This window comes from Calypte anna, chromosome 8 (genome assembly GCF_003957555.1).
Source record: "Calypte anna isolate BGI_N300 chromosome 8, bCalAnn1_v1.p, whole genome shotgun sequence".
NCBI lineage: Eukaryota > Metazoa > Chordata > Aves > Apodiformes > Trochilidae > Calypte > Calypte anna.
Window position 1 is genome coordinate 29,000,363 of NC_044254.1, and position 21,420 is coordinate 29,021,782.

A 21,420-nucleotide genomic window follows, 5' to 3' on the forward strand; every position below is an offset into this window, starting at 1 on the left:
CGCGGCCCCGGCAGGGCGGGAGGAGGCGGCGGGGCAGGGCGGGGAGAGGCCCCTCAGGCCTCTGAGGAACGGGGAAGGCTCCGTAGCACGGTACGAACCGGGCCGAGGGGCGGCTTTGCCACCTCGGGAAGGTTTGGGCGGCTTCGGGAGGGAGAATGAGGAGCGGCCGAAAGCGGCGCCTCAGGGCTGGGCTAGGTAGGGCGGGAGAGTTGATTCCCTTCTGACGGGATGTGGGTTGCGATGGGTTTATGGATGGTAGGTTTTGCCTCAGGGGGACTCCTGCGTCCACGGGAGAGGCAGGGGATGAGATTTATGTGGTAAAACTTTCCGTGTTTCAGGAGGGAGTGAAGCCTGAGGCGTTGGGAAGCAGCAGCGTCGCGGAGCAGCCCCTTCCCTGCTGCGGTTTTGAGGTGGATGGAGCTCACCCTCGGGCCTGGATGCAGGAAAGGTCAGTATTGCCCGAAGGGTACTGCTTAATTCCTGCTTGGAAGGAGGTTTATATTGGGTAGAATCATAAAACTGAACAGCAAAAACTAAAACTGAAAGTAACAGGCTACTACATCGGCCTGCTGCTTCAGCCGAGGCCGGGACTGCTGCCCTCTGTTTTGTTTAAAACTACATTTGTTCAGGAAAAATGTACGAAAAGAAGCCATGGGGCTGCTGGCAGTGCTGTCCCAGAGCTCTTCCTCCCTGGATTTCTGAGCTATTTACTTACTGGCAGAGCTGTGGCCCACATAAGAAACACCCTGGCAACGGGAAGGCTGAGGAGTATCAACGAGAGTTCACATTTTATAAACTAGTTACTGGAAAATTAACATTTATTCTTCTTTTCCTCCTTGACTTGAACCCACTTCCATTTTTGTGTGTGTAACACTGGTGCTTAATTATTGTGACACCCGTTTGCAGTAACCAGACTGTGTCACAGTGTCCCTATGGGGTCCTTCTAATGCTGGTGTAATATTAAAGTGTCAGGCAGGCAGCCTGTGTATTATAAATAGGGTACTTCATCCATGATAAGCGATTATTATCTTTCTTTCCCAAGTGTAAAAGGCCTGTATAACTCAAGAAGGTGCAAGTGATTTAGGCCTCCTGAGTCAAAATCCAATGAGTCCTGAAGGGGACCCTATGATGTCGTTGTCTTGTTGCTGAACTTGAGATATTCAATTTATTATACTGGAATATATTTGGTGAAGTCAACACGGGGTAAAATAATATCAGAGGCTGTTAGACCAAAAGTACAACACGATTTAGTGTCCCTCTGTGGTGGCCTTCTAAAAACCTTAATCACCCTTGGTAAAAGCAGAAAAGTGCTGTTAAAGTTTACTGGCCATTGGTGAGTAAACTGTGTTACTTACTGCTTGGGATAAGTTTTAATAATTTAGAAAAAATGCATTTCTTTTTTTTTTCCGTTTTCCAGATTTTTGGGTAGTGTTCTTGTACTTAAAAGGCCTGAGTTGCACCAAGGTTTATGCACTTTCCTAGCTTCAGATGGATTTCTAATAATTCTATTTAGATAACTTAAAAGTAGATTTGTGTGCTTAACTTCACATACTTGAAGGATTAAGGGTTACAATTTTGACCAGTTGTGCTACTTAACCATATGTTTTATTGAGTTATAACTGAAAGCAAAAACCACTGGAATAGGTTGGCCCCAGAAAAAAACAACAACTCAAAAACCAACCATGTAATCAATTTAATAATAATTATATAATTTTAAAATACTGAATGTTACGTGGTGCATATGATGTTTATGGTGTCTGTGTTGAAAAAGTCTAAATTATTTTGTACCTTTCACACCTGTGCCCTTGTTTAAATTGGCATTTTGACCAGTAGCAACACTGAGAGTGGTACTGGGACCAATGTCTCTCATTAGGAGAATGTAGCTAAATGGCAGGAGTAGCAATTGTAGTGGGAATGTGTAAGGACAAGTCCTGGTGGTTAATTTCTAGCCATCTTTTGTGTCACTTGAACATTTGTTTTTATACTCTCAAGTAACATGATTACATCCCAGATTTGGAGAATGGAAAAGATATGACTTAGATGCCAGGATATTTTGTTCTAGTCTGTGTTTGAGGGCAAAGCAGAGGCATTATTAATCTGTCTAGACAATAAAAAAAAAAAATCTAACTATAATTGTATCTCCACAGCATGGCTGGCAGTCCTGAGGATGATGCATCCCTCTCTGTTCAGAAGGTCACAGGCTCAGAAAGTTCCCAAGCAAAGAAGTCCCAGCATGCTGAAGAAGCAATCTTCTACAAGAACTGCCGAGCAGCTTACCTAACTGTTCTAAAAAGCAGTTTGGAAAACATTAAATCCAAAGAACAACTCAGTTTAGGTAATGATTACAGAGTTTTTTTCCCCTGTAAACTCATGTGTGTGATGGTTGCAGGGGGTGGTTACAGGCAGCAGTCAGCAGTTCAGTGGTGAGAGTGTCCCAGTGCAGAGATTTAGAGTATTTTTAGGTAGAATTCACATTTCAGGTGTTGGTGGCTGTATCTTTGAAGACTGTTGCCAGTTGTAAAATATGTCACATAGTGGGTTTTCAAAATTAATAGAAACTACCATTCCTCAAAGCTTTGAATTTTCTCAAACCCTTCATCTTTGTTCCTAGGTGTTGGAAACTGTCATTTCCTAAGAATTCTTACTCGTATTTTATTTCAACTACTACTGGATTAAAATGTTCCCATGGACTAAAATGAAAAGTTTTCATTTTTCCCCCCATATTATGTTTGTGTACAAACAGCAGTACAACAGGAAAAAATATCTCTGAGTGCTTCAGCTGGACTCAAGTTGTCAGTGGGCCCTGAAAGCTGTGGAGCTTAGCAACTTTTGTTTTGGAAACTTAGGGAATTTCAAAGTATCTTGCCTGGAGTTATTAGGAATATAACAAAAGTTTACCTGAAAAGTTACAGTTATTGCAAATGGATTTTTTAAAAATAATATCTCTTAATGAATAAGATAAGACTGAGTATTAACCTGTTTCAGGTGTGAAATGGGTCTCATGCTTCCAGATAAAGTTTCTCAAGCAAATATAGTATCACCTTGGAGTTGTAGGGTTGTGCATTTTCTAACCATGTTTGAACTTTTTTTTTTTTTCCTCTCTTTTTCTCCTTTCATAAAAAAGTTTACTCCTGGCTGTATGCAGTTGTGTTAGGGAGCCTATGGAAGTGTCTTTCAGTCCTTTTCAGGCACATTCTTTCAGCATGTGACTTAAGAGTTATCCAGACTTTCTCAACTGCAATAAAAGTGCCTTTTTGACATCCTAATGATAGTTTTGGATCATCTGGGCTTTAAGATGGGAGTGGTGTGAGCAAAGGTCATCTCTATATATGCTTTACCTTTCATCTTTAGCCTTATGCTGCTTTGCTACACAGCAAGTGCTTGGGACTCAGGGTCAGCTCAGAAAGGGCAATTAGTAGCTCAGGCTCCCAGTCTTTTCAGAGATATTTGAGGACTTCTTCTAAAATTTGTAGGCACTGAGAGTTATTAGAGACTTAGATGTCGTCTGAGTTTTAATTCTGGCATTTATCAAATGAGTGGTGCCAGTGTTTAAGCATCTCTTGCCACGTGATGTCTGGTGGAAGTTCTGAAGTGTAAAATATTCACTCAGGGATTGACCCTTCAAATGAATTTTGAGGGATGCCTGATGGAGGTGGGGCTGGCTGTATGTATGGAGTTGGCTGGTGGTCTTAACCATGTCTGTCTCTTTCATTTTTGATTTTACAATGCCTGTATCTTTTTTTCCCCTTTACATTTTAAGTTCTCATTGCATAATTTGGATTGATGAACTCACACACAGGTGTGACATAAGATTGGTAAGATAAACTCCACACTGTCTCTCAGTTCTTGGCAAAGTCAGTGGGAAGGCTTAGGTGGATCTCAGAAACAGGATCTAAAAATGTGCAAGCTTACAAATAACAGGTTCTTGATGCTGAGGCAGAGGTTAGAGACACTGGGCTGAAATTTACACTTGTCACTTGAGGAGACTCTCTGGGAATTCATGAGTGTTTTGCTTAATGGTCAAACCCATTAATTTTCTTTCAGGAAGAGATCCCATTGGGTTTAGTAGGAGAGTGCACATGAGTAAGTGGAAGGAGCAGATCAGAGTCTTTAAGCAAAATAATTCCTGTGATACAGGCAAAACTATCCTTTAGACCTGCTTTTCCCTGCTTGCCTTAAAAAAAATATATTCTGAGCATGGAAAGTGATTAAAGGATATTTTGAGAAAACTTTATTAGCAGCTGGGATATAGAGTTAATGTTGAGTTTTATTGTTCAGTACTTCAACAGGCTGGAAGGAATCCATCTCAGAAGACAGTTAATAAATACTGGACTTCACAAACAACTACACTGAATTTTGATGATTTTTGTACTATTTTAAAAAAAGAAAAACCAGCTACAAAAACTGACCTGCTGGAAGCATTTGAGAAAATAGACACAGATAACACTGGATATATATTACATGATGAACTTTATAAAATCCTTACAATGGTAAGTATCAGGAGAAAATGACTTCTCCAGAGCATGCAAATACCATCAGGCTCAGTTGTACATGGCATTAATATGACTTAAAATAATTACATTGAAAAATATCTGGAACTTTTCACTTAGCTGCTGAACTGCCCCTGTATTTTTAGGTTCCACTGTATAATCTAAAAGGTTATAAAACAATGTATTTTTTTTTTAATAGCAGTTGAGATTTTTATGATATTATGAGATTGTAGGAGATGGAACTTGGAAGAAACTGTTATCATGAGGGTGTTAGAATGATGGGTGTTGATAAGATTAAAATCCAGCTTCTCTGAGGATCTGTAAAGCAAGCAAACAAAACAGTCTTCCAAGCTGGTGTAGAGCTGATGCTCTGACTTTAAACTATGTAGACTACAGCACAGATGATTACAGTGACTTTCTTTCTCTGTTATTACAAGTTTTTGGGTATTTTTTTTTTGCCTTGTACAATTCCAAAACTGCTTTAATTTTAAAAGCCAATTTTCTGGAATATCCCAAACACAAGGAAGTAGTAACAATTAAAAATGGGCTACTAGTAGAATTCTAGTGCTCAAAAGTGAGAATAAAGCAATTTTAAATGCAGAGGAGAGCAAACTGGGACAGAAGGAGCAGTAACTCTTCAAGTGTAATAAACTGTAGATGTAGACTGGTATGAAAGGATAGCTCAAGTAAATAAGTGAAGTTGAGCATTCTGAAGTTTAGCTCTTGATTCTTAGCATGCTGTGGTGTAAGGAAGGATGACTGGGAGCTGGGAGTTACCCACTTTATGGGAGGTTTTCTGAAATCCATGTGTCATTCACAACAGCTTTCCAAAAGACACCACAAAATTGCTAAAACTGCTGCAATTCATCTGCTCAGTGTTTGGTAGCATTGTAGGGACATTTTTTTTTGCAAAGCTAACCTCTATTTTGATGATTCAAACCAAAATCTGTTTATCTACTTTATCTACTGCAAGACAAGATTCCCTGGCAGGATAGTAAAAGAATCTTTCCTTTTTTTATTTTTATTTTTATTTTTATTTTTTATTAAATGTGCACTATAGGTGAAGAGCATTCTTGACTAGAAACCCAAACTGAGTTGGGTTTTTTTTTGTTTTGTTTTGTTTTGTTTTCAGAGAGGTGAAAAAATGACTCGGGATGAAGTGAGTGCCATTATTAAACAAGCTGATTTTAACTGCAGGGGCAAACTTGACTACCACAAGGTATGGCAAAGGAGTGATGTTGTTTATCTTTGTGTCACTGGCTTGATGTCACTGACAGGATTAGCATTATCAAAATGCAACATTTTCTCCATGTGCTGGCCTTACCCAGCCCTCTCTGACTCACTCCATACTGGAACATGGGTTTCCTTATGTTTCTTTCCCCTCACTTTATCTGCTTTGCTCTAACTTGATGGATTAGGCAGAGTCTGATATTAAGCATGAAATCTAAGATGTGTGTGAAGAGTTAAAGGAATAGGAGGGTAAAGATGGCAAAAATCAGCATCATTTTTGAGTGGAGGACATCACTGTATATGTTGAACACCCCATTTTCAGTTTATCTCTTCAGCTGTTCTGACATCATCTCTAAGTTTTGAACTGAAGAAACAGTCTGAAAGATCTGTATGTAAATACAGCTTCAGAGAAGACAGACAACTCTGTATTAAGAAAATAAACAGGTCTTTAAATATCTAGAAAGAAATAGAAGTCATCTCTTGGGTTGAAAGTCACACTTTGAATTCAATATTTGGACGTTCTTGTTGAATCATGGCTCTGTTTTACTGATGTGTATGAAAATTAAAGCTAATATTTTGCTTGAGGAGAAAATGCCTTGCATCTACTGACCTGTCTTTTCCTTACTCATGTTTTAATCCTTAAAGCTTAAAAGAATGTCTCACCTAACAGATGACTTTTCTTTGTCTGAAGTTCTGTGACTTGTACGTGGCAACGCGTGAGCGGTGCTGCGAGGCTGCACGAGAGAGGCTGGAGGCTGATGGTCGATGGAGGCAGCAGCAGTTTGGAAGTCAAGCTGAAACTTCCTCTGAAGGGACCCCGTTGCCAGTGTCAAAGCCATCACCCAGAATCTCCAGGAAAACTGATCCCAAACTGCCACCAACAAAAGGTATTTCATAGTGGGAGTTTTCATTCTCTGGGAAATCGTGCTCTGGGCCAGTGAAGAGTTGAGTATTTGTTTAATTATTCTCAGGCTAATGAGGGTGTTACTGAGTAATATTAATTTCTACTGTGGCAATCCCATGAATGTCTCAATAGAATCCCTGATCCCCACATTCAAATGGCTGCATTATGATCCAAAGTTGTCCAGTTCAAGGTGAATTCCACTGGCTCTCATGTGACAGTCCAAAGGAAAGAGGGAAAATGGATGCTCAGATGTTGCAACATGGGCAAGTTATTTATTTCCTCCCCAGATCAGAGATGAAACCTTGAACATTTATCAGTACCTGTTTCAATTATGGAGGCTACTTCTCAAGCACAATCAATATGAGAGTTTAATGTTCTTCCTGAAGTTACAAAGATACTTAAAATCCTTCCCAAACTGGAAAAAGACCTAATGCACTGCAAAGGTACCATGGAGGAAGTGTTTGCAGGTCCTATGCTCTCTACTTGAAGCTGCTTCAATTCTAGACAATACTGAAGACCTGCAAAGATGACAAAAGAGCCATGGAGATGGAGTTTATGTTGCTAAATCAACAGCTGTACCAGCAGAGTTGCCCTGACATAAGGAACCAGAAAGTAAAGGCTTGGGAAGTAATTGCATAATGCAGCTGTGCATATGTGATGTGCTATCCAGCAGGGAAACCACATTGTCCTGGAAAGAGATAACTTTAAATTAGAAGCAGGTTAAATCTTTCCACTCAGGACAGATTTACCTTGATTCTGAGGTAAATGGAATCATGTGGAAACTATTTTTTCCTCCAGGTAGGTTTGGATTCCAAGGTTTTACATTCATATGCCCATTTACTTGGGTTGCCCAGTCAGGGAAGTCAAGACATTTGGCTAATGAATTCTGAAGTGTTATCTGTTTAAAAGGAAGTCAGCTTAGCTGATTGAAGCTCTTGTCATCCAGTTTTTCTCCTTGTGCCTAGAAATGCAAAGCTTTCCTGATAAATAGCACCAGGAGTAGCTGAAAATTCTCTCTTTCTAACTAAATATCTCTGTTGCCAGGTGAGAGCAGAACTCCTTCAAGACCCTCATCAGCTCAGAGTTGCAAGGCATCTGTTTCCACCACACTCAGCATGGGTCCCAGCAGCAACAGGCACACAAAGCTAATTGAGCCAGACACAATGAAGGTATCATGTGAGCCAGTCCTCTAGAAATTATGCTGTTTTCCTCTAGGCACATTTGTTATTGCATTTTAAATAAGAGACTGCTTTCCTCTGATTTTTTAGCTTACATTTTATTAATAGTTTGTCAAGGGCAGCAATAAACTGCTGAGAGTTCTTCATACATATTAACATTTTTATATACTGTTGGTTTTGCTGACATCTAGTTATTGAAAATAATTTTTCAGGTGTGAAGGTTTAATAGAACAAAGTGTGTTTTGTATAAATGAAACCACTGTTGGATAAAATGTTTAATGACTTTTTGAGAAATTTAAAATTTAATAATTTATTAGGTTGGTGAGAACTTTAAATGCTTAAGTAGTCTGAAAGATTGTGTATCATAAACCTTTATGTGAAAGGTAATTGGAAATAAATAACAGGTCTGTGAGCATACTCAGTTTGTTGGGCATTAATTTGTAAATATATGCTGGAGCCTGAAAAATATTGACTTTTAGTTAGACTAATATGTTCTATCAGTATTTTTTTTTAATAGATCACTCCTTCAATATAAATTCCTGTGGGAGAAAGACAACAAAGTCACTTTGCTAAGTCAATATTTGTAGAGTGTTAATATTGATCTTTTTCCTTTGTTTTCCCTGTCTTGACTGAACCTTTAACTAGTTTTCTTTCAACAGAAAATAATAGCTGTAGAAATATAAAACATTAACTGGAAACTGCCAGGATACATTAAAAATGGGCACCTTGAGACCCCTGTATGGAAGGGGAAAAAATGGTTATGACCACATGGCAGAACTGCTGCTCAAAAACCAAACTGATTGTTCTCACGAGTTACATTTTTGTTTCAAATAACAACTCTGTATTTGTTATTGAACTCCAAAGTCCTTTCTGTCTTCCACGTTGCTGTACAGTGACATTTGTTCTATATTAAAATTCAAGAACATCATCTCAAAGGAATTTTTTGCAGTCTGTTTAGGTATCTGGCCCTCCATGCAATTTAACCTGCAATTTCACCTTGTTCAAACATGATGTGTAGCACATAAAACCATGGCAGTGTCCCCATATTGGATTCCACTTTGTAAAAAGCCAGTAAGATCTGACTGAAAAAAGCAGCTGTAGATATCAATCAGTATTAATTAGCATTGGACAAAACCTGAAATCAATAGTAAGGATGAAAACTTTTAAGTAGAACTACTTAGTAGTAGTATTATTACTGGTAGTACAGTTACTAACAGTAAAAAAAAAAGTATATACTATACTAACTACTACTAGTATATATTATTTATTTATTACTACCAATTATTACTATCTATTTAGTTCATTGATTAGAACTACTGCTAATTAAACGATTCATTTGTGGTTTGGAACAATCTAGCACCCTAAAATCCTTATGATTTCTCTTGTATTCAGAAGCATTTATCTTTTTTTTTTCTCCAGCTCACATGTGTCTGGGATATCTCCATCCCTGGAGATCTTTCCAAAGAGACTGGATGTGGCACTGAGTGCCATGGGCTGGGAACCACAGAGGTACTGGATCAAGGGTTGGACTTGATGATCTCTGAGGTCCCTTCCAACTCAGCCCATTCTATGATTCTGTGTTCTTCCTTTCTTTTTGTCAGTGGAGTTTTGTGACATGTTCAAAGCCATACAAATAAATTTGGGGAGGGGAAAAAAATAGTAACAGAGGTGCTGCAAATGTGCATAAACAGCTTTCCAGCTGCTGGGCTTTTTATCTGGAACTAGAAGTGAGTGTGTGGAGTTAATAACTTCGTTTGTAATTTCAGTCAAATGCATTATTTGGGCAGCAACAGGTAGTCCCTAACATTTCTCTATGATTAATATTTTAATACAGACATTTCCCACTAAGTTATCTATTCCATGATAACTTTTGTCATACATTCGGGTGAAATACTAAAGCCAGAAAAATCATCTTTTAGCTCCCAAAGTCTTCATTCCTGTTTGTACTTTGCCGTGGATAATTTGGAGAGTATAGCACCACCTTATGCCCTCTGCAAGAATAGCAGCTTGGTATTTCATTCCTAAAGCAGCGTCGTACTTTTGCTCACTGTTTTTACTCACATCTTAACCTGCACATTGTTTCTTGAGATGTTTTCACTGCTTTCTTAGATTGATTGATGTCAAACTCAAGGTTTAACTTGACTTTAACTCGTGCTTGTGATTTGTCTGAGCAAACAACTCTTCATTTAATTATGTTCTTTGCTTGATTGGCCTGATGGAACTAAATGTAGCAAAATTCCAGTGGCAAATCACACAGTTCAGAGAGTTTCATGAGTTCATTTTAGTTTTTTATTGCAATTCAAATTTAATATCAGCTGTTTGAATATTGGAATAATCTGTGTGTTTTCCATGCATTTTCACAAGTGAAGCAATACTACTCTCAGCTCTGCAGACATTGACTACAAAATGGACTTCTGGAGGAGATTCACTTTAAGGAAAGAGTAGCTAATCCATGCTGTATCTTGTAGTGTATTTTATTTAGGATTTATTAAATCATCAAATAAATTAATATATCAGAGAAGACACTTTTTATCTTGATCACAGACAAAGGCAACATCTTGTATGTGCTTGGTTTCCAGGAATGGCCATGTGCACAATCCAAAGGATGCTTCTACTTAGAAGAAGATGGTGAAATTATTAGTCACAAGTACAAGTTGTACTTACCCCAAAAGTCTGCAGTATGTATCACCATCAAGCCTTTAAGCATTCCTCAGGGAGAAGGTGAGTGGAGTTGTCTGTCTTTGGAGAATTTCCCTCTATTAAAAATAGTTTCTCTCCTCCTGATGCATCTCTCCCTTTCTCACTTGCAGCACTTTGCAATAAAAGATTCTGTGCTGCCATTATAAGTCACAACTTATTTTAAGTATTTACAGAAGTGCTTGAGGCAGAAAATCCAATATTCACTGAGTTTTGTAGTGTTTGCCACGAAGCACATGAACACCTTACAGAGTGATACAAACAGTGCTAACATCTGAATTTGCTATAAAGAAACTTCAGAAATCTATGGAAAACAAACAAACAAAAATCTTATCTAAGAGGCTGGCTGTCCAAAGGGAGAAAGATAATGGACTCAGCTGCTTGGCACTGCCCAAGCTGTGAGCACAACATGACTGAGCAGAAAAAACCATGACAACTTAAGTTATAGTTTTAATAGGTCTCTGTCCATATAGGAAAGTTTTACTGCAAGAGAGTTCTGTGTAATTTTTTAGCACATGTGTTGAGGATGTTCTTCTTTTTAGGAAAATATTGCCATTGGTTGTCAGTGGATACAGCTTTGTATATCCTGAAGGAAAATGAAACCCAAGAAAATCTCCAGCTTGTGAGCTTTACTGAACAACAAAACAAAGAGGTCAGATATTTCTATTGTATTCCTGTTTTAACTGTTATATCCTTAGTGCCTGGGTGAGAGCCCCTGTGCTTGGAAGGTGTTCAAACTGTACTTAATCAAACACTTCATGGTGCACAGAATTGTCTTATCCTGAGGTAGAAATAAGGAGGAGAAATGGCAGCATTAACTTCCCCCTTCCAAGCCACAGGGAACTCAGGCTGCTTCTTAAACCTGGAGTTGCCTGGGACTTTTTTTTGCTGATAGTTTGAACAAAGCTGATAAATCAGAGGGGAACTAAAAAGCTCAGTGGGTTTTGTCAGCCTCCTTCTGGCTGCTTTTGGTTTAAGATTTAACAATTAAGGAATGTTACAAATCTACAAAATGATATTGGACATTTTGAGTAATTTTGTTCTCCATCTCTGGTCCTGTACCTTTTTCTAACTTATTGTGAGAGGTTCACTAATTTTTGTGTCTTTAGAATGGCATCACACAGCATCTCACTGTAGCCATGGTTTCTTTAAGGGAGGAACCTGGCATTACCAGTGTTTCCAACTAAACCTTTTTGTATGAATATTACTACTAATGAAGAAAGGTGTAATTGCAGAAGTAACTCATCAACTTCTCTGTCTTCCTTTAAGAGTAGATGTTGGGATGGAAAGGGGAGCTTGGATCAGGAGTTTACTGGCTACTCCCATTCACCACAGGCTGTAGGTTAAAGAAGGCAAAAACTCCAATTACTGGAGAAGCAAAATTGGTGTCTAGAGATGAAGATGGAGAACTGGCTCTGACCAAAGAGTTCAGGTGAGTCCTGTTGCCAACACTGTGGGCTCCAGATAACATCTTGCTTTTTAAAAGCTGTGTGTTACTAAATTACTGTTTGTACTGAGTATTCTCAGGTAGTCTGAACAGTTAGTGACAGTGTTACCAGAGAGCAAAGGAAACAGAAGCATTTGGAAATAGCTCTGCCTTTTTTTTTTTTTTTTTAACCTTTTAGAGCTGCTTTATTAGATATATTTGAAACAATTGATCTGGATGGAAATGGCCTTTTGAGTCTGGAGGAATACAATTTCTTTGAACTGAGAACCAGTGGTGAGAAATGTGATGAGGAAGCATGGGCTGTGTGTAAGGGTAAGTTTGTTGCTGGGCTTGATACAAGAGCTCAGTGCTGTCAGGGTGTTCACAAGCTGGTTTTTTGTAGCCTCCTGTTATGTATGTAGTGTAGAAGAACTGAGCATTCTGTAGCTGGTACCAAGAAGGCTTTTGGATATTCTTTCTTTTTTCCCTTTTCCAGTGTCCTCTCCTTTGTTTTGCTTCCTTCTGGTCTGTGTGCAACTGCTCTTCTGCTGAGCAAATTCCTCCCAATACTAATTGCAAAGCTTTGTAGGTGAAAGATTGTACTACCAAAGTACAAGCTACCAAAACCTCCAGGTTTTCTAATCATGGATCATATGCTGAATTAAGATGTAACAGGTATTTGTTTAATCCATCTTTCTGCAGATTAAGCTGATATTGTTCCATATCCCACAAAGTGCTGAGAGGGACACTTAATTAGTATTTATATGATACTTGAAAGATAGCACCAAGAACTTAATGATGGTGATAGTGCAGTGCATGAAAGCAGGGGTTTAAACCTATTTAAAACTATTTAGTTTTAATAATTTAGTTATAATAGTTTAAAACTATTAGCAGTTTATCTGAAGTGTGGGGACCAACAGGAAATTCAGAAACCATGTATGAAAATTAGAAGGTTCTAAAAGAAATACAGTTTTTCTGCAACTTCTCTCTAAAACACCAGGACAACATATCCTTATATATTGGTCCATTTCATCTTTGATATAACTCTTTGGTAGGCTAGGACACTTTGCTTATTTTGGGCTAAAATACTTTAGATCTGACAAGTCCTACTCCTTATTCCTCCCCCACCACTCCATCATTTCTGTATCTGAGAAAGCTCCTATGAAAATACTTTTCTACATGAGTCTCTTCTCCCTTTCAGGCCTGTGCATGCTTTTCCACATTTTGACTTTGTCAGAATTACACCTCTGTGCTGGGCTCATCATGAGTAGGAGGGTTGTGTGTGCCTGAAGTGTATAAAAAGGGAAAGAAGAGAATATGGTGAATGTTTTACCAGGTCATTAATCAGTGGAAGGGTTCAGACAAATACCATAAATCTTGACACCAAAGTTCAAGCCGTTTAATACAGCATCTGTACCCTTAGATAGATTTATTAAATTGGTAATCCCTTTTTAATAATATATAGTAAAGATTTAGCATTGTTATGAAGATGGGAAAACCATTTTTAAAAATCTCTGACACAAGAACATTTCAATTATGTGTTTGCTGACATTAAACTGGTCGAGCCAGGATATTCTGTCAAGAGAGGGGTGCTAGGATTACTGGCATTTTATTGCTTTTTAGGAACTAAGTAAATCATCTCTATCTCAAGGACCTCAAACGCTGGTGCTGGCCCCAGCAGGCTTTCATTTCCTATTCTCAATGTACCCCCTTCTGCAGATCTCAACCACAACAAATACTGCTAGCAAAAAGAAAAAAAAATAAATTCAATATGAACTCTTTCTGTTTTGAAATCTCATCCTCTCTTGGGTTATATGAGGGGCCAGCTGTTTGTAGCCATTATCCAGAATCCACAGGGAAACTCTGCAGAGGGCACAGAGCTGGCCAAGGACATTTTTTCCCCAAATAATATTGGAGAGCCTGAGGCTGTAAGATGGCTCCATCTTGTAAACCTTGTTAAGAGAAGAGGGAGTTTGGCTGTGGAAGGATGCAGGGTGTGTGCGGAGAGAGCAGATGTTTAAGTGCCACCTTGTATTTCTTCTTAAACAGAGAACTTTGATATGAAGAGAAATGAGCTCACCAGACAAGGATTTATGGATCTGAATCTCATGGAAGCCAACGACCGTGAAGGGGACCCCAGTGACCTCTGGGTCACTTTGTTGTCTCTGGGCTACAATAAAGCACTAGAAATGACTGAGGTATGATAGCCACACAGCACCACTAACTGCTTCACATGCAACCTGCTGCACATGTTTAACTGCAGTGCTGTTCCTCTCTGCCATAAATTGATTTCTGTAGGTCAGTGATGCAGCCCAAACCATGAACACAAGGCTTGCACTATGAGTTTCAGTTGTTATGGCATCCTGCTGCTTAGGGTCACACTGGTGTTGTTCAGAGAGGAAATCTGCCTTCTGCTTCAGACAAAGCCAGTATTTTGTGGGGTTGTAGAGGAAGGAATTTTGGTGATAGCCATGGAAAAAATTCACACCTTTCTGGTGGGAAGTGATAAGAGGACACTGATAGTAATCTGGGACCAGTTAGCAAATTGACAAAATGCAGGACATGCTCTGCTTGCAAAAGTCATTTTCATGGCTGAAGGTGTCATAGGAGAAGATAAGGAGAAGGAAGATAACTTTTTTTTTTTCCCCACATGATTCAGAATTAATAATTTTCAAACATGGCTATTTCTGTTACTGTTGCCTTTCACAGCAGGGTCCTAAGATGTTCAAAATAAAACTTGAATGAAAGAGCTTCTGGTGGCAGACAGTTTACTTTAGAGGACCAGGAATAATTTCTTTACTGTTTCTGTGTGTTTATAGGCATATATATATATATATTTTTTAATATATATTTTTTTCAGAAACTGTATTCAGTGTTGGTGTAAATAGTTTCACTAAAAGATATTTTCAATGAATACAAAAGAACTTAGGCAAAATTAAAGAAAACATTAAATATGCAGATAATTTCATCATTTAACTTTCATTCCCAAGAAAATATGTTTGTTTATTCAATCATAAGCCAATTAATTGTTTAATTGTTGTTAAACTAAATGAGGTCAGTTTAGTCACCATATAAAACACATGTGTGTGAAACACGTGTACAGAACCAGGAATGCTCATTATGGTAGAGAGACTCCAGCTGTCTCTCTGAAAATCTTGAGATTATGGTGAATGATTTTAATGGGCAGCACTTCCTCCTTTTCCTCAGGTTTATCAGAGCAACTAAAAACTTGTCTTGCTGCATTTCAGACGTAAGAGGGAGCTATCCTCCAAGAAAGAGTGATTTTGGGGATGTTTTTATCAAGTTAGAAATTCCTCCTAGGTTTTTTGTGTCTTGTAGTGGCTGTGGTTTCTGACTTTCATCTTTGCCTTCCAGTATCTTTCTGAATGCTTTAGTCTGAATGCTTAAACCTTTTAGTTTAGTTATCTTTCTGAATGCTTAACTTGTCTCTATAACTTAACCCTTGAATTCCTTGGTTTCAGATTATCTGAGAGGTTGATATTTTGGGAGCTTTGAGCCTCTAACAAATTAAAGGCAGAACTGAGAAATCCTGGTGGATTCCAGCAGCCATTTGAAAAAAAAAACACGAGGTGCTCTGACTGTGTTTAAGAAAAAGCAAATTCTGGATTATTACATGTTCTGATCTTAGCCAAGATGCTGTCAGAGCAGAGTGCTTGATGCAACATGGCAGACACTTCAAATCTGCACGAAGTGGCATAAATAGCAAGAGTGTCAGAGGTAAAAGACACAGGTTTATTTCAGACACTGAAATACATTCATACTTCACCTTAATTCCTGTATGTTTTGCTAGCCAAGGAAGGGTTTGCTGTGTTGGAGCCAAATGTGCTAAACTGCATAATGAGTCTACTGTGTATGAAAACCCTTCATTTGTCCTGAGCTTTCATTTGGTTGAAAAGATTGCCATGGTTCTCAGGTTTTAAATATTTAATATGCTGTGACATACTGGTATTTGGATAATTCTGCTTCAGAGCATATATGAAGATCCCTAGGAGCTGTGGGTGAAAACCAGAGGGGAAAAACTACAGATAAAATGATAAAATGAATTTTCTCCATTATTGCAGGCATGCCCTTTTGTCATTGACATCTCTGCAGAAAAATGCAAACCCAAAATTAAACCCATATATCTAGAGGCAGGCAGCTGGCAACTCAACAGGGCTATTTGCAAGTCTGTTGTTAATAAAGGAGAGGCCAAAGTAATGGACAGCTGTGAAAACATCATCATCTATACCTACAAAGGGGGCAGGAGAATCACTTCTGTCATTGGAAATAAGGTATGGCATGAGACTTCTTTGTGCTAAGGTGTATAATTGTTCTTGTTCTTCTCTCCTTGCATCATTTTTGAGAATTAAATATTTTTGATACCAGGTTTCTAGTGCAAAGCTCTCTGACATATGATTCAGGCTTTAAAAGAATCATTGGATCACAGAATAATTTGGTTTGGAAGGGGCCTCTAAATATCTGGATCAATGTTCTTGGAAGGGACAGCTTATTAGAATGAGGTGAGGAGTTTTAAGTGTTGTATCAAATCTGAGTGGTTTTTCCCAATTGTCAATATTTCTGACAATGACTGGGGAAGTAATGTGTTCATAATACCAGAAAACAAGTACTAAGAAAGGGAAAAGTGAACTGTCTGGTCTTACAGATCTACTTTATTACTAATTCAAGCTAAGAATCATAAATTCAAGCAGAAGTGGTTGTGGAGAAGCAGAGATTTTAAACCTTTTTGCAAAGATGGTAATGAACATGTGAGTGAAACAGTGCAGTAAGATGCTAAACTTCAGGTGCCTTAAATCTTAAAAGATCACAGCAAGAGGTATATTTTTAAATGGACAAACATGCAAAAGGGGGTGGGTTGGTGAACTAATATTAGGACTGAATGCTGAGGCTCCCTGGAACTACAGGTTTAGATCTGCACTTCGCCCTTTGGGGTAGGTGTGCAGCAGTTATTTATATATTTGGGGAGCTGTCAGAGAAGGAGATGAGGTTTATACTGAGGCAACTGGGTGCTGTCTGATCAAAATCACTGACCACTGACACTTAGAGCATTTGGGTTCCACAAATACCACAGTTCTTTAAAGCAACCAGTTGCACTTCCCTGAAAATCTCATTAGGCTGGAGATGTCTGTGCATTCTGAATGTCTGGAAAGAAATAATAAAAAAGCAATTTTATGCATCTGTCATCTTCTAAGCTTCCTGCAGCACAAGCAGCCTGATTATATCTTAAGTTATTGTGCTGATAAGTTCAATGGAAATAATTGTTTCTTTGTTATTTCTGTAATTAAATGAAGTAACTGAGCTGGTTCTTGAGGGATTCTGGTTTAGCCCTGCATATGTATTTAATCAGTGGGCAGAGGAAGGTGTCTGTCTTCTAATCCTTAGTCAGAGTGTGAGCTAGGTGGATTAAAAGACCTTGCATACAACAGAATTTCTCTGAGAGTAAGCAGTCTGTTGTCTGCCCATTTGTGTGCCAAAAGAAATAGTTAATGAGGCATTTCCTACCATCCAAAGCAGAAATTTACTGTAACTCACCCTCTGAGCTGGGTGAATCCCTGTGACCTCCTGCCTGTTACAGGAAGATACCAAGGGCACAGATAATTATTTTGTTTGTCTTTATCTCCCTGCTGTGAAGAGGACTGCACCAATGTGACCCCAGAGCAGCTACATCAAAATCATATCAGCTCAATGCTAGATTGTGTTTATATTTCTGCAACAATTCCATATTTAAAGAATTATTCTCTCTACACTCTGTTGTCCACAAACCTTTTCTACCAGGAGCACCAGGAGGAGCTTTGTGTGTCAGTCTACTAGTGGCTTCTTTGCTTGCATAAGGCTGAGAGTGTAAAGGAACTGTGCTCCTGTTCAGTTTCTCAATCCAGAGAGATGCTGGGTAGCACTGGTTAAGAATCAAACATTTTTCCAGTGAGATTTTTCCAGGGATTGGTCAATGTGTGTCCATAGGTCTGGTGTCTGAGAATTGCCTGGGATAAACTGGTGCTTAGTGGTTTTTCTGTTACCTAAGCTTTCAGTTTTATGTTTTGGATCCTTCTTGCATAGCTTTGGCAAGAACATCTGTTCACTGAGTGATTCTACTTATATTCATTTCTCAAATATTTAAAAACATATCTGTTAATGTAAAGACTTCAGAAATGGCCTGTTGGGGAATGCTGCAAACAAAAATTAGGCAAGCATCCAGGCTTCTGGATGCCCACTTCTCCAGATCACTGTGATCTGCAGCTCAAGGACTACTTGAGACAGAGCTATTTTCTTTGTACTTAAAATCCAGTTTGAATTTGTCCAGTTGTCTTTTAGAATCTGTGACATTCTCTGCCAAACACTTTTCACACTCTGTGTGGTTCCCAAGTTGTGTCTTATGAAGTGTTGGTTACATCCAGGAGTCTTTAATGACAACAAGGGATCAAGGCTTTGATGGTCCTTTGATGGTCACCTTGACCTTTGATGGTCAAGGTGATCATCACCTTTGGAGATGAAACTCTCCAAAGAAAACAGACATCAGCATCCCTAAAGCATTTCTGTCCTGTAAAACAGCAAAACTGGGGGAAGTAAGAGGGATGTGTATTTGTTACCTAAAGAGCAGCCACTTAACCATTCAGACTAATGGGTTCCTTAATGTTTTTTCTCTTGCAGTCTGAAAACAAAGTGATTATTCATGTCAACAATGAGAAGAGTAAGAACTGCCTAAGCAGTAGGGGCCTTATGGTTTTTGCAGTGGAAGTGGCACCAAAATCCATGATGGTGAGAGATTTTTAATTGTTTAGCCAACTTAAAATCTGAACACAAAGAAAAAGCAGGTGACACCTTTACAGGTTCCTTTTGCAGGTCTTTTATCATGATCATGTGCTGAGTGGCATCTCCATCACCAGTACAGAACAGACACAGTTCTTGCAAGGTCAAAGCTAAACATCTACTTGATGTATCCACAAGGGTTTTTTAATATTTTTTTAAAATATTTATTATATATTTATATTATTTTTATATCATATTTATTTCTTATATTTTTAATTTATATTCTTTTTTTATATTCTATTTTTTTCCTGAGGTTTTGTTGTGAGTTTGTTGCTGGTTGGTTGTTTTTTAAGCAATTTAATCAGACACACTGATGTCTGTGAGAAACAGACCAAGACTCAGAAACCAAAATATATAAATAGATGGATTGCTGAGCAGGTAAAATTACTGAAGGAAGAACTGGTTTTGGTTTAGGTCAAACCAGGACAGCTCCTTACACACAGTGTGATTTGCATATGGCTATTTTTTATTAAACGTGCCTTGGGGATCGTTTTTAGCCACAAGATAATTTGATCTTCTGATCCCTACTCCAGGGCTGGGCAGGCTCTGCTGATAATTCTAAATGAGGGTTCTGAGGGGACAGACTTAGAGGGAAAAATGTGTTACAAAATGCCAGTGTTTTTCTTCATTCATTTGTGGAGAAAATCCTGGTTTTATTATTTTAAAGTCTGGTTTCTCTTCTTAAAAGAAGAGGCATCCAAACTAGTTTACATTTCCCAGCTTTCCAGTGTAGATTCCTACAAACCTGTTGTAAACAGGTCCAGCCCTGATGTTGCTTCTGACACAATTCTGATCCTGCAAGGTGTTTTAATAAGTTGAATTTTAGCTTAATTCAGTATAAACTGCAGCCTTAGTTGCCCCCACGGTTGTTTTGCTGCCATGCCATTAAATCCAACAGTAAGTTTTGAACACCAGCTGCCATGATAGGTGATAAATGCTCATCATTTACTGTGAGTGCATTTTCTCTGTTTTCTCTCTTGTGTCCAGGTTTCTCAACACGTGATGCCCCTGAATGAGCAGGAAGAATGGATTTATAATTGTGTGCATTCCCTCTTAAGTTAAAACATTTTACTCAGAGAGCTGTTTCTTGGTAGCCTTCAGACTAAACCAGGAATTTTATTGGCAGTTCCTAGAACTTTTTCTAGAATCTTATTGGCAGTTTTAAGTCTGTCCTTCTCAAAATTCATCCTTCTCAGAGTCTGATTTGTTTAAAGCAAATGAATGATGTAAGTATCCATTTCTGGTATCACACCTCTGCTAGTGGCTTTTCAGCATAGGAATGCAATAACTAAATATATGAAATCCTTTGACAGAATCTTCACATCTGGTCTAATGAAAGATGCAATTAAACATCAGTACTGCTCAGTTAATTAAACACTTGTGGTTTTGGCATGAGGAGTAGTAATGGGTGGGGTTCATTGTTTTATTTTTCCATCTCTTAAGGATTTGATTCTTTTCTCTTTTATAGGATTTAATTTGTTTTGGGTTTTGTTTTTTGGGGTTTTTTTGGGTCATTTGGTGATAATAATTATGAATAATTACTGGTTTTATACTCTCATAGAAAATAAAGCCTGCCTTTTCATAGGTAACAAGGAAATAACATGATTTGGGGAAAATGAAGGCTTTTCTTGGGCTTTTCACTATTAACAGCAATTCATTATTTCCAGGGTAGCTGAAATTAAGGAGACTGAAGCCCACCAAGTTTAGGATGCAATAGCAATGAACACCAGCTTTGAGGTACTACAAAAAATCAGCTTCTTATGTTTTTCTGGTTCCACTAAATGTCTGCAAATGTGGAAAAAAAATATCACCCTGGCCACTGGCTGCTTAAAAAGTGCCTGAGTTTAAAATAGACATGAAATGTATGTGACCTCATCTGCAAGGGCAGCAAGCAGTCTTGAAAAGCTAAATTTATCTGCCAGCTCCCCCTGCACTCTCTTCTCACCCTGCTGTAATCAGACCCTGGCTGGGTAAATGTCACTTACAAAATGAGGGCCCTGCTTCTGCACACTCCAGCTATGGCTGCTCAGGCAGGTTTGCTGCTACTTTGTTTTCCTTTTTTTTTTCTTTTCCCAGCAGTTCCAGCAGATACAGTTTTCAGAAGTGTCTAAAAGAAGTTGTAGCAAAAGCCCCCAGAAATACTGGGATGTTTCTAGCAGATGATTGAGCTCTATAAGTGCTGCCTCAGGCAAGGTGTGGATCCATCAGAAATTCCTAACTAGATTTCTGAGGACCACAGGACACTTTTTACCTGTCCAGGAGGCAGTACAAAGCCAGCACTCTGTTATTTTGCATTTCTTTTGGTTTTGTAAAATCAGTCTTGTGAGGTGTGGCAGGAATCCACGTGCTGCTCTGTCAGCATTTGAGGAATTGGCTAAAACTGAAGTACTTACCTGAGGAATCACTGCCTGGGAGAAGAGCTGGTGTTGCTGCAGAGAGGGGCTGGTAAAACACACCATAGCAATACAGAGTGGAATCTCTTTTTAGTTCTGATCCTCTTCCTAGCAGGAAGAGTTTGATCATCTGACTTGTTAGGTGCCACTCCATGGGGGTGTTCTGCCTTTCCTGACCTGGTGGAGATGAGAACAGAGATTTTGGTTGGGTCTGCAGAGTCTTTTCCACTTTGCTCAAAGTTCTACCAAGGTAGAAAAGCATTCCAGCTTCTCTTTT

At 38.7% G+C, this 21,420-nt stretch overlaps 1 protein-coding gene across 1 annotated transcript; it reads left to right on the forward strand.

The window, feature by feature from the left end:
• The first annotated feature begins 11 nt into the window (after positions 1-11).
• Positions 12-20,223, forward strand: EFCAB7 (EF-hand calcium binding domain 7). The gene is made up of 15 exons (XM_008500583.2): positions 12-90; positions 339-448; positions 2,148-2,335; positions 4,279-4,490; positions 5,623-5,709; positions 6,412-6,607; positions 7,669-7,793; positions 10,382-10,523; positions 11,042-11,151; positions 11,774-11,931; positions 12,125-12,258; positions 13,975-14,123; positions 16,008-16,217; positions 18,592-18,699; positions 19,738-20,223. The coding sequence occupies exons 2-15, from the start codon at positions 438-440 to the stop codon at positions 19,810-19,812; spliced, it is 1,905 nt and encodes a 634-aa protein (XP_008498805.2). The 5' UTR covers positions 12-90; positions 339-437; the 3' UTR covers positions 19,813-20,223.
• Positions 20,224-21,420: the final 1,197 nt, after the last annotated feature.